Source organism: Hyperoodon ampullatus, assembly GCF_949752795.1.
Source record: "Hyperoodon ampullatus genome assembly, chromosome: 15".
In the NCBI taxonomy this organism is placed as follows: domain Eukaryota; kingdom Metazoa; phylum Chordata; class Mammalia; order Artiodactyla; family Ziphiidae; genus Hyperoodon; species Hyperoodon ampullatus.
The window spans coordinates 58,022,169-58,037,892 of NC_136928.1; the positions used below are offsets into that span (position 1 = coordinate 58,022,169).

Genomic DNA, 15,724 nt, shown 5'->3' on the forward strand with positions numbered 1-15,724 from the left:
CCAGCATGTCTGCCTGGTCCCACACTCCACAGACTGGTGACCAGGCCTGGAATCCTGACTGTACAAGGGCTGGTGAGTATTGGAAGACAATTTCATTCATCTGATCAAGCAGAAACAAACTCTGGCCATCCAACCCAGAGTGTTGGCTGCTGTAGCTCCTCTGGGGAGGACCTTGGGGAAGTTGCTCTTCTTCCTGGTGTGCCATCTTCCTCCTCTAGCTAGCCTTCTAGCTCCCTTTAGGGAATTTAATGGTGATGAATTTTTAAAAAATTTATTTTTAAACCACCCTGAAGATTACAAAGAGGGAAATACACGATTGCTAGTCTCAAAAAAGATGACTATCTTGCAAACGATGCAACCGACAAGGGATTAATATCCAAAATTTATAAACAGCTCATGTGGCTCAATATAAAAAATACAAACAACCCAATCAAAAGATGGGCAGGGGGCTTCCCTGGTGGCACAGTGGTTGAGAATCTGCCTGCTAATTCAGGGGATATGGGTTTGAGCCCTGGTCTGGGAGGATCCCACATGCCACGGAGCAACTAGGCCCGTGAGCCACAACTACTGAGCCTGCGCGTCTGGAGCCTGTGCTCCGCAACAAGAGAGACCGCGATAGTGAGAGGCTTGCGCACCGCGATGAAGAGTGGCCCCCGCTTGCCACAACTAGAGAAAGCCCTCGCACAGAAACGAAGACCGAAAACAGCAAAAATAAATAAATAAAATTTAAAAACATGGGCAGAAGACCTAAATAGACATTTCTCCAAAGAAGACAGGGCTAAGAGGCACATGAACAGATGTTCAACATTGCTAATTTATTAGAGAAATGCAAATCAAAACTACAAGGAAGTATCACCTCACACTGGTTAGAATGGCCGTCATCAAAAAATCTACAAACAGTAAATGCTGGAGAGGGTGTGGAGAAAAGGGAACCCTTCTACACTGTTGGTGGGAATGTAAATTAGTATAGTCGCTATGGAGAACAGTATGGAGGTTCCTTAAGAAATTAAAATGATCTAGCAATCCCACTCCTGGGCATACATCCAGAGGAAAACATGGTTCGAAAGGATACATGCACCCCAATGTTCATTGCAGCGCTGTTTACAAGAGCCAAGACATGGAAGCAACCTAAATGCCCATCGACAGATGAATGGATAAAGAAGAGGTGGTACATATATAGAATGGAATATTACTCAGCCATTAAAAAGAATGAAATAATGCCATTTGCAGCAACATGGATGGACCTGGAGATTATCATACTAAGTGAAGTAAGTCAGACAGAGAAAGACAAATATCATATGATATTGCTTATATGTGGAATCTTAAAAAAATGATACAAACGAACTTATCTACAAAATAGAAACAGACTCACAGACTTAGAGAAAGAACTTATGGTTACCAGGGGGAAGAGGGAGGGGGAGGGATAGGTTGGGAGTTTGGGATTGACATGTACACACTGATCTATTTAAAATAGATACCCAACAAGGACCTACTGTATAGCACAGGGAACTCTGCTCAATACTCTGTAATAACCTAAATGGGAAAAGAATTTGAAAAAGAACAGATACATGTATATGTATAACTGAATCACTCTGCTGTACACCTGAAACTAATACAACAGTTAATCAACTATACTCCAATATAACAATTAAAAAATAAAACAAAACCAAAAAAAGATGACTATCTTTATGTATAATAATACATAATGGGGCAACCATAATTTATCATTACCTCAAGAGGGGAAAAAAAGACCAGAAAATCCCTCTGTGGACCAAGATGATGTGACCAACTCACACAGAGTTTGACACAGAATTTCAGGGGCTGGGGACTTCCCTGGCAGTCCAGTGGTTAAGACTTTGCCTTCCAGTGCAGGGGGTGTGGGTTCAATCCCTGGTCGGGAGCTAAGATCCCACATGCCTCCTGGCCAAGAAACCAAAACATAAAACAGAAGCAATATTGTAACAAATTCAATAAAGACTTTAAAAAAATGGTCCACATCAAAAAAGTCTTAAAAAAAAAAAAGAATTTCAGGGGCTCATGAATCCCTTGAAGTTCTTTCATCATCCTCCTAGACATACAAGTATGGACCCTGGTTAAGAATATCTGGGTTAGCCTTTCTGAAGAGCCGACCAGATGGCGGAAGTGGAGCAGAAGAAGAAGCAGACCTTCCGCAAGTTCACCTGCTGCGGCGTGGACCTCGACCAGCTTCTGGACATGTCCTATGAGCAGCTGACGCAGCTGTACAGCGCGCGGCAGCGGCGGCGGCTGAACCGCGGCCTCCGGAGGAAGCAGCACTCGCTGCTGAAGCGGCTGCGCAAGGCCAAGAAGGAGGCGCCGCCCATGGAGAAGCCCGAGGTGGTGAAGACGCACCTGCGCGACATGATCATCCTACCCGAGATGGTGGGCAGCATGATGGGCGTCTACAATGGCAAGACTTTCAACCAGGTGGAAATCAAGCCTGAGATGATCGGCCACTACCTAGGCGAGCTCTCCATCACCTACAAGCCTGTGAAGCACGGCCGGCCCGGCATTGGGGCCACCCACTCCTCCCGCTTCATCCCCCTTAAGTAGCCTGCTGGCCAATAAAGGTAGAGACTTGTCTTAAAAAAAAAAATGAATATCTGGGTTAGAAGTTCCATGTGGTCTTCGAATCATTGTTAGAAACTAACAGGACTTCAGAGTTCAACTAATGTAACCGTCATCTAATGAGATTTTACAGATTAGGTTATGAGGACCAAAGGGTTTTCAGGGCTGACTTGAGAGCAAAGATGGTGGGTAGCAGAACTGAGACCTGCATCCAGGTTTGCTGAATTCCAGTTATCACACGGTATTGCTTTAATACACTATGTTTAAAACAAATGTAAAGAAGAGAGAAGAGTGGAAAAAGACTGACAAGGGGTGGAGGGGGAAAGGAAGGAGTAGTTGTTCATAGCATGTGCAGACTGGCTGCTACTTGGTTTCACTTTTCTGTTTATCATAGATTAGTTTTCTAGCTTCAAGCCAAAGAGACCAGGCCTGAAGCTCCCTTCTAGCTTCCTACTTTGGATCTGTAACTAGTAAGTCCTGATAGAACACCTGAGGTAGACTTAATGGAGAGGAAGATAAGGGAGCCTGGGCACACCTAAAACAGATTATGTCCTTATGAAAACCCCAGAGCAACAAAGAATCCACTGTTTCCAGGAAGCGGGGGAAACATTTCTAAGGAGAAAGTATGAGCCTTGAAGAGATTAGGGGTATATGCAGCAAGGAAGGGGTATCGAGTGGTCCCTATGGGTGGGAGGGAGATGCTGAAACAGGGTGAGGTGTGAGTGAGGCACGCTGGGGGATGGGTCGGGGAGGCAGCTGGTGTCTGGCCTGGGAGCCATCTAAAAGTTCTTTTAAACTGGAGAGTATCAAAGTAAGATTTGCATTTTAGTTAGATATCTTTAGTAACCAGATGGAGGATAGAGCTAAAGAGATTTTTTTCCCCTAGTTAGAGAGCTGTTGTCCAGATTCATTTGTTCATTCACTGATCCCAAATTATGAAGCTCGTAATATAAACCTGGCGCTGATCTAGAGAAGAAAAGACAACCTACACTGGGACAGTGACGATGGAGATGGAGCCATATAATCAATGATACATATTGAAGAGACAGATTCAAGAAATATTAGTTGTTAGAAACCATCAGGAGGACTTCCCTGGTGGCGCAGTGGTTGGGAGTCCGCCTGCCAATGCAGGGGACACGGGTTCGAGCCCTGGTCCAGGAGGATCCCACATGCCGCGGAGCAGCTAGGCCTGTGTGCCACAACTACTGAGCCTGCGCTCTAGAGCCTCCGTGCCATAACTACTGAAGCCTGTGCGCCTAGAGCCCGTGCTCCGCAGCAAGAGAGGTCACCGCCATGAGAGGCCCGCGCACCACAACGAAGAGTGGCCCTGCTCGCTGCAACCAGAGAAAGCCAGTGTGCAGCAACAAAGATCCAATGCAGCCAAAAAAAAAAAAAAAAAAAAAATTATCAGGAGCTAATGACTAACAATATGGGGATGGGTGTGGGGAGGGACTGAAAAGGAAAGAGGAAGCATATTGATGGATGGTTGAAACAAATCCAGAGGATTTTTAGGGCATACTCTGTATGATACCATAATGATGGATACATGTCATTATACATTTGTCCAAACTCATAGAATATACCACACCAAGAGTGAACCCTAGGGACTTCCCTGGCGGTCCAGTGGTTAGGATTCTGCGCTTCCACTGCACGGGGTGTGGGTTGGGTCCCTGGTCGGGGACCTAAGATCCTTCAAGCTGTGCAGCGCGGCCCCCCCAAAAAAGAGTGAAGCCTAATGAAAATTATGAACTTTGGGTGATAAAGACATGTCAATGTTGGGTTTTTTGTTTTTAATAAATTTATTTATTTTATTTATTTATTTTTGGCTGCGTTGCGTCTTCGTTGCTGCGCGTGGGCTTTCTCTAGTTGCAGCGAGCGGGGGCTACTGTTCGTTGAGGTGCGCGGGCTTCTCATTGCGGTGGCTTCTCTTGTTGCGGAGCACGGGCTCAGTAGTTGTGACACGTGGACTCAGTAGTTGTGGCTCGTGGGCCTAGTTGCCCTGCAGCATGTGGGATCTTCCCGGACCAGGGATCGAACCGATGTCCCCTGCATTGGCAGGCGTATTCTTAACCACTGCACCACCAGGGAAGCCCCTCAGTGTACGTTTATCAATTATAACAAATGCACCACCCCCGGTGGTGGGTGTTGATAAGGGGGAGGCCATCATGTGTGGGAATGGGGGTTATGGAAAATCTCTGTACCTTCTGCTCAGTTTTTCTCTGAACCTAAAACTTCTCTAAAAAACATTGTCTTATTACAAAAAATCAGCAGGACCTGACGATGATATTGAGTAGGGTGGGGAGGTGGGATGAAAAGGAAAGAGGAAGCATATTAATGGAGGGTTGAAACTAATATTATATCCACTATTTTAGAATTATATAAAGTCTAAAGGAGTTTTCTGTAAGAAGCTCTGCAAAGGTTAAAACACGTAGATCAAAACAGTCTTCATCTGCACCATCTTTGAACTGTGGAGACTACTTTAGAATTTGTTATTTCTCCAGGTCAGAGACTTAGACCTGCCCTAGGGAAGTAATTATAAAAGCAACTGAATTGTAGGTTGAACCCAGACAGGTTGAAATAAAATACAAATGTCTTGCTGAGCTTCTCTCCGCAGCCTCGTGGTAAGCCTTTCCTACCAGAATTCTAATTTTGTCAAAATGGGGTTGCTTTCATGTAATTTTAGTAGGACCTTTCAAAAATGGAGAGCAGCAAGAACTGCTCTCCACAAGTGAACAGAGATGGGCTGGGGGACAAAGTGGATTGGGTAAATTTTTATAAAAATAAAAGGTATGTCATCTCAAGGAAGAGAATAAGACAGGATTTTACTAATGTTACTTTAAGAGACAAAAGACCCAATCAAATCATTCATTTTTGCTGTCTTAATTACTTATCTACTACGAGTAAAGAATAGCACAATTAAAAGGAAAAAAAAAGCTACATGCTGCAAATGCCTATAAAGACACATGCTTAGTTTTGCACCGTGCTGTACACATCATAAAGTCTGGCTGGGCTGGTGGCCCAGATCGCCTCCAAGCCTCACAGTTCTGTAAGGCGAAAGGATGAAATGTAATATTTACAACCTTGGGAATGAATTAATCCCTGGAGAAACAGGGATTTTCTGTTTCTCACCTGCTCACATTCAGCTGGCTTAGTACCTGAGCAGGGTGCCAGGGACCGGTTTCCTCCTGTTGCCACAGGGCAGGACAGTAGACTCAGGCCTCGAAGCTAAATATCTGACATGTCAGCACAGAGACCTGGCACTGGAGTGTTCTCTCTCTGTGGACGTCCACCTGTCCTTCCTGGTAAACGGCTTCCAGGAGTTCCACCTCTGGGAAACTACAGGGAGAGCCCTGACAACAACATAAAAAACATACTCAAGGTGACTTGAAGATGCCCCAATAACAGAGTATGTGCCCATCCTAAGTAGTAGCAAATGCTATAAGGGCTGCACATTTTTTTAAGTTGAGAAAAACAACTGCTCGGAAAAACCAAAGCTACACTAACTGCTGACATGCAAACCTAGTTTTGACAGCTTAGTTGCAACTCTGCCCCTGGTCTACAGGTGAAATGAGCTCTCAGCCTTGCAGAGACCTTCTATTGGTACAGGAGAGAGGTGCCTGTGAGCAAGGACCATGGCTCACATTTGCTGAGGCATTTCCAGTGGGCTTTGGGAAAAGGACAGCCTTTTACCAGAGCAGAGAAAGGGGAAGAATGAAGAAGCCACAGAGTACAGGCTGTTGTCTTCCAGGCTTTTTTGGCGGACAGGGCTGACGACATTTTATATGCTCCCCCCAAAAGTGTCAAGAGGAAGAAAGGCAGGAGTGAAACAGGTGCCCAAGGCTGCTGGAGGTCTGTGGCCCTGCCTTGGGTAGAGGTCTAAATGCAGCTATAAGTTTAAGACGAAGGGATCTCATCATATTGTGCTTGCTTTGGTTCCCTGAAACTCTATGTCAAGGTATCCCTTTCCTCTCTATGTAATAATGCCCAGTCAGTAAGCCTGTGATAAACAAAATGGAGGACAGGACTTCACCTCTCCCCGCAAACATACATGGGGAAAAGGTCCCTTTTCACTGAGTACCTCGGCCACAGTATTACAACTACTGTAAGATAAGAGGTGCTACTTTCTCATACAATGGGTTTTCCCATCACCTGAAAAATTACTTGCTGAGGGTCTGTAACCAAGGTAAAAACACCCCATTTCCCTTAAGAACTCAGGTCACAGCTTTCATGAAGGGCAAACAAAAAGGAGTTGAAAAACAAATATAAGTATAAATTAACAGCCACAAAAAATGGAGACATGACCTCTGTCTTTCTTTTTCTCTTTTTAAATATAATTTGATCAAACTTGTTTGCTGTTTTCTTTGCAGAAAAAAAAAGCAGAAATAAATTGAGAAGAAGGAGAAATGGGAAGGAAAACAGTGAGAGAAGCTGGGAGGCCATCTGTATAAAAGGTGGCAAAAGAATGAGAACTGACAACTGTCCAAAGCTTTATTTATTTAGTTAGTTTCTGGCTCCCTGTTTCTTGGCTATATGGTGATCTTGGCTATCTATATAGTCAAGAAATTCATTTGGGCTTCCCTGGTGGTGCAGTGGTTAAGAATCCGCCTGCCAATACAAGGGACATGGGTTCGAGCCCTAGTCCAGGAAGATCCCACATGCGGTGGAGCAAATAAGCCCGTGCGCCACCACTACTGAGCCTGCATGCTGCAACTACTGAAGCCCATGCGCCTAGAGCCTGTGCTCTGCAGCAAGAGAAGCCACCACAATGAGCAGCCTGCGCACCGCAACGAAGAGTAACTCCTACTCACCGCAACTAGAGAAAGCCCCCGTGCAGCAACAAAGACCCAACACAACCAAAAATAAATAAAATTAAAAAAAAAAAGAAATTCATTTAATTTTCTTTTTTTCTCTCTTTTCTTCCTTTCCTCCTCCCCCATCTAACCAGGTCTAGTTAAGAGCTTGAGTTTTAATACCAGACTACCTAGGTTTGAATTCCAGCTTTCCACTACTCTTTAACTGAGTTCGGTCCTCAGCAAGTTACTTAAACTCCTTGTGCTACAGTTTCCACATCCGTTAAGTAAGAAAAATGATCAGAACCTACCTTATAGGGTTGTGGTGTGGATTATTTATAAAGTATCTCTGAAATACCAGCTATTATTATCATAAACCCTCACCTCATCTCACAGATAAACAGTATCTTCCTTTTTCTCAATTCAACACAACCTCAGTCTCTAAGATACTGCATATCAATTCCCAGAACCCTTAACAAGTGTGGCCGGTCTAACAGGTTTCTTGCAGCACGTCTCACGGAAGTGGGCTTGGGGTTCAGTCCAGTCCAGTTCTGGCTGAATATCTGGTACACCTGTGAGTCTGCCCTGTGTGGATTGGCCTTGAACTCTAGGCCAGCCTAGGGTCATCCAGGGCCACCCCAGGGATTGCAGCCATATCAGAGCCTGGTGCAGATACGACCTGGCCCCAGCCAACTGCTTATTGGCCCATCCATTTTCTGCCACCAAAAGCATGCCCTGAATGCTTCAGAAGCCCAGCACTTCCCTGGGGACCGTCCTGCTGTTTCCTGCACTGTCCATTCTTGTTCATCTCCGTCGAAAACACATTTCTCCTCCTCACTGCCTGGCAAAACGCTACTTGCCCTTCCAAGTTTTATTTCATTCTCATCTCCTCTACCTGGGAGCCCCCAGGCAGTGCTTTCCTTCTGTACCAAGTCTCTTAGTTACATCTACTTTGACATGATTTTCCAGGTCAGTGGATAATATTCTGGCTGATTCCTCCACTAGACTGTCAACTCCTGGCAAGCCCAGCTACACTGGGGAGGCATTTCTGAATGACCAAATGACTTTGGACTCATCTCAGTTAAGCCACTTGCTCGTGGGCTTTTGGTCAATGTTAAGAGTCAGATGAAATCTGAGCTCCTAGAGATTTCCTCTCTGCTGAAAGTGGGCCAGACATGTGAATTCTTACATCACTGAAGGGTACAGTAGAAGTTACTGCCCTTTTTGAGGAAGTTACAAAGGAATAATATAATTATTTGTTTCTTAAGCATTTCTGAGAAAGGAGGAAGAAAAAAAACCCTATAATTTCAGTTTGTGTCATTGGGCAAACAGATATAATCTATGAGGGACCAGCTAATGTATGGATATGTAAAAGATAATTACAAATTTTTCATGAGCTCTGAAGTTGTTGCAACTTATTTACTTCTGTAATAGAGTTCTAATGAATTTGAAGGGTGCTGGAGATAGCCGTAAAATGTTATACTAAGAGCCTTGTAGAATCACAGAATGTAAGAGTTACAAATGACCTTGCAGACCAATTATTGGTTCTTAATCATGAGTGCATAATAAAATTTTCACTGGTCCACAGAAAACTGAGACAGATTTGGATAATCAGCTGTCACATTTCTTTAAAAAGTAAGAAAAACTGGGCTTCCCTGGTGGCGCAGTGGTTAAGAATCCGCCTGCCAATGCGGGAGACACGGGTTCGAGCCCTGGTCCATGAAGATCCCACATGCCGCGGAGCAACTAAGCCCATGTGCCACAACTACTGAGCCTCCACTCTAGAGCCTGCGAGCCACAACTACTGAGCCCATGTGCCATAACTACTGAAGCCTACGCGCCTAGAGCCCAGTGCTCCGCAACAAGACAAGCCACCGCAATGAGAAGTCCGCGCACCACAATGAAGAGTAGCCCCCGCTCGCTGCAACTAGAGAAAGCCCGTGCGCAGCAACAAAGACCCAACACAGCCAAAAATAAAAATAAATTAAAAAAAAAAAAAGTAAGAAAAATTCAATTTAAAGGGTCATTTTCTATTCTGAGATTAAATTTTCCCCACTTTTGTGGTGTTAATATATTCTTTCTTTTATGAAAAATGGTGATTATGAATGGTAGTTTCAGCTTTTTTTTTAATGTAGCCTATTTATCTCTGTTCCTTATTATTATCCCAATTGGTTAAATTTTTTAATTGAAATATAATATGCATATATTCCCAATTAATTTTAATAGCCCTGTATTTGTAATAGCTTTCTAGCTTGGCAAAATGAAAAGTTGGGCAACCCCAGATAAGTTTCCGAAACTGTTTTTTAAATAAAATTTATGGGGCTGATTTATGAAACTTTATGAACCCTGATTGAGTTCAACCTCCTATTTGCAGAAAAGGAAATAAGAGTCTATAGAGGTTAAATGTTAAAGCATTATACATGCACCCAAGGTCCCCTAGCTAGTCAATAGCAAAGCCAAGACTAGAACCTGGGCTCTTGCCTCCCTGAAAGTCCAGAGGTCTCACAGCCGACTCAACTTCACAGGTGTTCAATATTAGTAGAGTGTAGAATTTGATCCTAAAGCCACTTACAGTGCAGAACTGAGATGAACATGAGTTTTATGCAGTCAATTAGATTGCATGTTAAGCTGTACTTTGCTTTGCCACAATTATCTCTTACAATCATGACAAATAATCTTTACCTGGTATGAGTTATGAATTTTTGTGATTTTCATCTGATCAAAACTCAGCAGGATAGCATAAAATTTTATAAATATACAGAAATAAATATGCCCTTACTTCATCACCTCCATTTATAAGCTACTTAGTTCATTTTCTTCCTTATCAGTCACAAAACAGGAGTTGCCACCATTTTTCCCTTGCAGTTCACATCACATAGTTCTAATGCAATAATTCTGCATCTAGGACAAGATGGGCCAGCTTATTCAAATCCATCTATTGAGCCATGTCAATATCAGAAGATAACACATTACCAAGACAAACATAAAAGCCCTAGAGCCAGAAAAACATTCAACACTGTGATGCCCAAAATTTTTAATCCATGTATCTTGATTCCTCATTATTATTCTAATTAGTTTTGTAGTCACCTTGTTTATGGGAGTTTCTAATTCCTGCTGTTAACTGAAGTTGCTGTTCAGTATGCAGGCTCACATTCTTTTTCCCCTTAAGAATTCTGAACTAGCAGCCATAAACCCAGCCCTATTGTTTTAAAGATGCCGAAATAAAGATGCCCAAACAAAAGCCCTTACCTAAAGTAAGGCAGGTGCCCAGTAAACTTTAGTATCTTACTTGGATCCTTGGGTCTTTCTTTTTTCCAATTTTGAAAATTTGAAATAATTTTAGACTTACAAAAATGTTGCAAAAATAATACATCTATGTGTACCCTTCACCCACCTTTCTCTGCCCTTTTTCTGCCTCATGATCCAGTCTAGGATCCCATGCTGTGTTTAATTATTGTATCTCCTTAGTCTCCTCTGTGACTGCTCCTCAGTCTTTTTTTTTTTTTTTTTTTTTCCGGCACGCGGGCCTCTCACTGCTGTGGCCTCTCCCGTTGCGGAGCACAGGCTCCGGACGCACAAGCCCAGCGGCCATGGCTCACAGGCCCAGCCGCTCCGCGGCACGTGGGATCCTCCCGGACCGGGGCACGAACCCATGTCCCCTGCATCGGCAGGCGGACTCTCAACCACTGCGCCACCAGGGAAGCCCTGCTCCTCAGTCTTTTTTTGTCCTTCATGATCTTGCTATCTTTGAAGAGTACTGGTCACTTATTTTATAGACGATCCCTCAATTGGGTTCATGTCATGTCTTCTCCTGAATGGACTGAGGTTCTGCATTTTTGACAGAAAACCACACAAGTGTTGTGCTTTTTTCAGTGCATCATATGAGGGGGATGTAATGTCAATAGTCTTCTTACTTGTGATGTAAACCAAGTAACTAACAAAGATGGTGCCCTTGGCTTCTAATTGCTCATATTCTGTCATCTAAGCTCTTTATTGGAGCAGAGGTGACAACTAAGGTACTAGTACCCTTACACAGGGTGGGAACAGAAGGGACAGGTCTTCCTGACCTTTCACACGTAGCTACCATAGCAACGGGCTTCTGGAGGGCTGGCGCCCTAAACAGAAGCCTGAGAGAGCAGACCACAGGACATAAGCCATCTGATAAAGGAGCTATGAGGTAACACATCCGAGAAGTCAAGTCACTGTCAGACACAGGTAAGAGACCTAGATCAGGCAAGGGCAGCACGAAGGTTGCCCTTCCTCCAGAAGGGGAACTGATACAGAAAGTGTGTCTTTCTAGATTTCTGTTCTTCCTTCCCTTCATCCTCTACTTTTGTTTACTTTAGTTTTCTTTGACGATGCCTTCTACATTCAGCTGATCTCTGATTTTAACAAAATCCCAATAAGAATATGTATCTACTGCTTTGGGGATAATTATTACAAGTTAATTTCTATAAACTGCCACAAATAACAGCACCCCTGCCGTTCATCTTGTTGTCATCTATCTGTCCCCTGGAGCCAGATGGGGGTACACGTACCATCTAGTACAAAACTGTACCCCTCAATCCTGGAGATACACATGAACCAAGGTTCTTTCTTTCCTTTTTTAAATTGAGATATAATTCACATACCCTTTTAAAGTGCACAATTCATCAATGTTTAGTATATTTACAAGGTTGTGCAACCATCACCACTGTCTAATTCCAGAATCTTTCACCCCAAAAAGAAATCTAGTACCCATTGTCACTCCCCATTCTCCTCTGTCCCCAGCACCTGGCAACTCACTAATCTACTCTCTATCTCTATGGATTTGCCTATTGAACCAAGGTACTTTTGATCCAATAATAACCAAAATGATCTCAATCCAGTAAACCTAGGAGACACACACACACACACACACACACACACATGAAATTTGACTCTGCTAACACCTCGCCTTCCCTTTTGGTACGCAGAACTCCTCCCCCATCCCCCTAACTGTGTCTCGGAGGTGATGTATCTGTATTTGTCCTCCTCAGGGTACAACCCATCCAACCCTTTCCTTTTTTGTCAAAAACCATGACATGTTCTATCAGCGTCCTGCATTTGTGAGGTAATGCTTAGGTAAATTTATCTCTGCTAAGATGCTAAGGAGTAACAGATTTACATTTTAATGGAGAACTTCTGGAGTCTATGGCTCAGCTAGGATGACCATCTGACCCAGTTTTTTGGGATTATCTCAGTTTATGCCCGTTGACCTGGCAAAATTATTAATAGCATCCCCTTTCCCCCCTTTCTCAAGAGTGTCCTGGTTTGGGTGTTTAAGTATATGGTCACCCAACCATAACCAAAATAAATGACTAATCATGGTAATTATGGGCATTGTGTCAGGCCAACAAGGGAAATATATTTAGGGAAATGAAGTTTTAATGTTTCTCACATTGCACCCCAGCTCTGCATTCCCATAAAAGGTTTAAATTCACCAACCTGTAGGAATCAGGGTTTCATCCACAGGCAAAAAAGCATCAGCTTCTATAGTGACTTCATGGTCATATATATTCGGGGAACCCTGGGAGAGAAAAAGTAGAGAAAGAAAAGAAGGTTTAGTGCTCAGTCTTATTTTATATATTTGCTTTATAACTTCTCTTGCAGAAATGTTTTCAAGTATTGACGAAAACTTTAGAAATCCCATTTGACCTATGATGATGATTAATTCGTTCATTTAAGTTAGGTAGATAGGGGCTCAAAAATAGCAGCCGATACATTTGGAAGAAACTTTCGAGTGTGACCCCAGCATGCACGTTCTTTTCTGAATGGAATTATGAAAGGGAAAAGTCAGAGAAACAACAGTGGTTTGAAAGCCTTTTGGATTTTGACTTATTAGCAGAGGGTTTTCTTCTACTGTCCTCACATGCCAGGCAAACAAAAGAGCAAGGGTCAGTGACCTGTAACACACAGGTGCTGGACAGCCAAGGCATCACCTCTCGGCTCACTAGGCCTGGGCCACGTCACCCCTTCTCTGGCCTAGTTCCCACTCAGAGGACCCACTCCTTTCTCCATGGCAGAAGCCTGGAAGTCAGAACTGGGGTCCCATCTCCCCCGTAAAGATGCAGCCTGACCTCCTGGCAGAGTCAAAGGCTGGTCCCTGAAGCACTGGTCAGTGGTCAGAAAGTCCCGGGGTCTAGTTCTGGACTTATTTCCTTCAGTATAAAATCGGGCTGATTTATACCAGGGTTCTTGGGGAACAGTTCAGTAAGGATGCGTTGTGTTGCTTACAAACTGGAAAATACACACATATGTTTCTAATAAAAAGGATTACCTTTTTTTTTTTTTTGCGGTACGCGGGCCTCTCACTGCTGTGGCCTCTCCCGCTGCGGAGCACAGGCTCCGGACACACAGGCTCAGCGGCCATGGCTCACGGGCCCAGCCGCTCCGCGGCATGTGGGATCTTCCCGGATTGGGGCACAAACCCATGTCCCCTGCATCGGCAGGCAGACTCTCAACCACTGCGCCACCAGGGAAGCCCAGGATTATATTTTAATAGCACTATTTTAAAGCTTCACAGCAAAAGATGTGGAAAGGAAACCAAGTGAGGGCTTTTGCTGAGTGAATGCTCAAAAATAAACGAAACCAGTAGTTTTCAGCTAGGGATGATTTTGCCCCACAGGTGTCTCGAGACATTTTTGATTGTCACGGCTGGGGGTGGTAATGCTACTGGGGAAGCAGTCGTGTGAAGAGGCCAGGGATTCTGCCAAACAGCTTACCATGCTCAGGACAGCCTCCGCACCCCGGCAACAAGGAGTCATCTGGCCCCAAATGTCAACAGTGCCGAGGCTGAGAAACCCTGAGCTCAGCTAAATTGAAGCCTCCGAGGGGTTCCTGAGAAGTGAGCAGAGAGAGGCAGAGTGCTCTGGGTTAACTGAAAACATATTCTACTGTCAGAAGGCCTCAGCCATACAATCAAATGGAGTCGTCCAGAGGACAAAGGCCAAGATTTCAGAGGCTGCGAGAATCGATGTCTAAACATGACAGAAATTGGTTTATTTACACTACCAGGAGGCTCTGTTTCTAACGAACTATGATTCTCTTGTACTGTCCCAGCGGTCAAGGGTAGGAGTGGGTGGGAGACAAGGCTGGGGCAGAGGCTTCTGCCCACACTATCTGAGCCACTTGTTTGGTCCCTGATCTGACCTGGGAAGGCAGGTCCAAGATGGGAGTGGCCTGCACCCCTGCCTAGAGCTGTTCCAGCCTAGAGGGGTCTCTCTCCTGTGTGGCTCTCCCTACTGTCACCTCAGGCCTCAGGCTACTGCCAGTACCAAAGAGGCCCCTGGGACTGAGGGCAGCAGCTGTGAGGGAATGAGAATTTGGGACTCTTCCTTTGGCTCTAATTGTTCAATGCTCAGTTCAAGGTTGAGTAGTATTCCATTGTATAAATATATCACAACTTATCTGTTCTCCTATTGATAGGCTTTTGGGTTGTTTTGAGTTTTTTTTATTATTATGAATAGAGCTTCTTAGGAATTTCCTTGTTCTGTTTGTTTTTTAGCACTAGGGCAGGAAGAAAATGATTCAGTGTGAAAATCACACACCACTAAATTGAGTCCAAGATGTTGGGGAGAAGCCTGGGAGGAGAAGGAAAGGAACACTGACTAGGCACCCACTCTCTGAATTGTTGGGTCATTAAACAGCAGTAACATTCCTTCAGTAAAGGAAGCATGCTTTTCATTTTATGACTCTTCTGACCTGGAATAATGCAATGTCTGCTCTGGTGGAATATTACTGTTGGATTCTTTTCCTTTTCAGGCTGATGAAAACTTGGCAAGGAATGCTGATTCACAAACAGAACTGAGGCCCATCTCTGAGTTCAGTGTTTGCTTTGGTTAACTTTGGCTGCTACTATTTGTAACATTAACCATTTATAGAGCTCACTGCGGCTTGGATGGGGCTTTAAAGACCTTTTTGTGCATTGCCACTACCACTTCCTTACTTCAGCTCTTATTACTTCTAGCAGGATATAACACACTATTGGTTACTACCCAAAAGCTATCTCAACTCCATTATCAGCACCCTCCCTTTCCCCTGGCAGAACACTGACTTGTTGATTTATCCTATGTGAGGATATATTCAGGGAAAGGACCCCCACCCAGGCCCCAGAGGGCAAACTTTGATTTGTCTAAGCCAACCATGGTAGTCTAATTCCCTTGCTGGTGACTGGGTTAAGCAGAGCATAAGACACACTTCTGGCCAACAAAACGTGAGGAAAGTCTACTGAGGAGCTTCTAGAAAAAGTTTTGCTTGTTCTTAAAAATGGAACATTAGAGATATGAAAAAAAGAATAGTTCCTTTTTTTAATCTCTGGATGTGACTAT

The 15,724-nt window shown here is 44.0% G+C and overlaps 2 protein-coding genes across 2 annotated transcripts in view; one reads left to right on the forward strand and one right to left on the reverse strand.

Annotated features, from left to right (window-relative positions):
* Positions 1–15,724, reverse strand: part of GALM (galactose mutarotase) — a gene marked incomplete at its 5' end in the record, with an annotated part of 50,101 nt that overhangs the window by 21,217 nt on the left and 13,160 nt on the right. Inside the window, one exon of the mRNA XM_079720851.1 lies at positions 12,843–12,924. Within this exon, the coding sequence (XP_079576977.1) occupies positions 12,843–12,924 (82 nt within the window). The remainder of the gene's footprint in view (positions 1–12,842; positions 12,925–15,724) is intronic.
* Positions 2,121–2,614, forward strand: LOC307064808 (small ribosomal subunit protein uS19-like). The gene has a single exon (XM_079721507.1). The coding sequence runs from the start codon at positions 2,134–2,136 to the stop codon at positions 2,569–2,571; it is 438 nt and encodes a 145-aa protein (XP_079577633.1). The 5' UTR covers positions 2,121–2,133; the 3' UTR covers positions 2,572–2,614.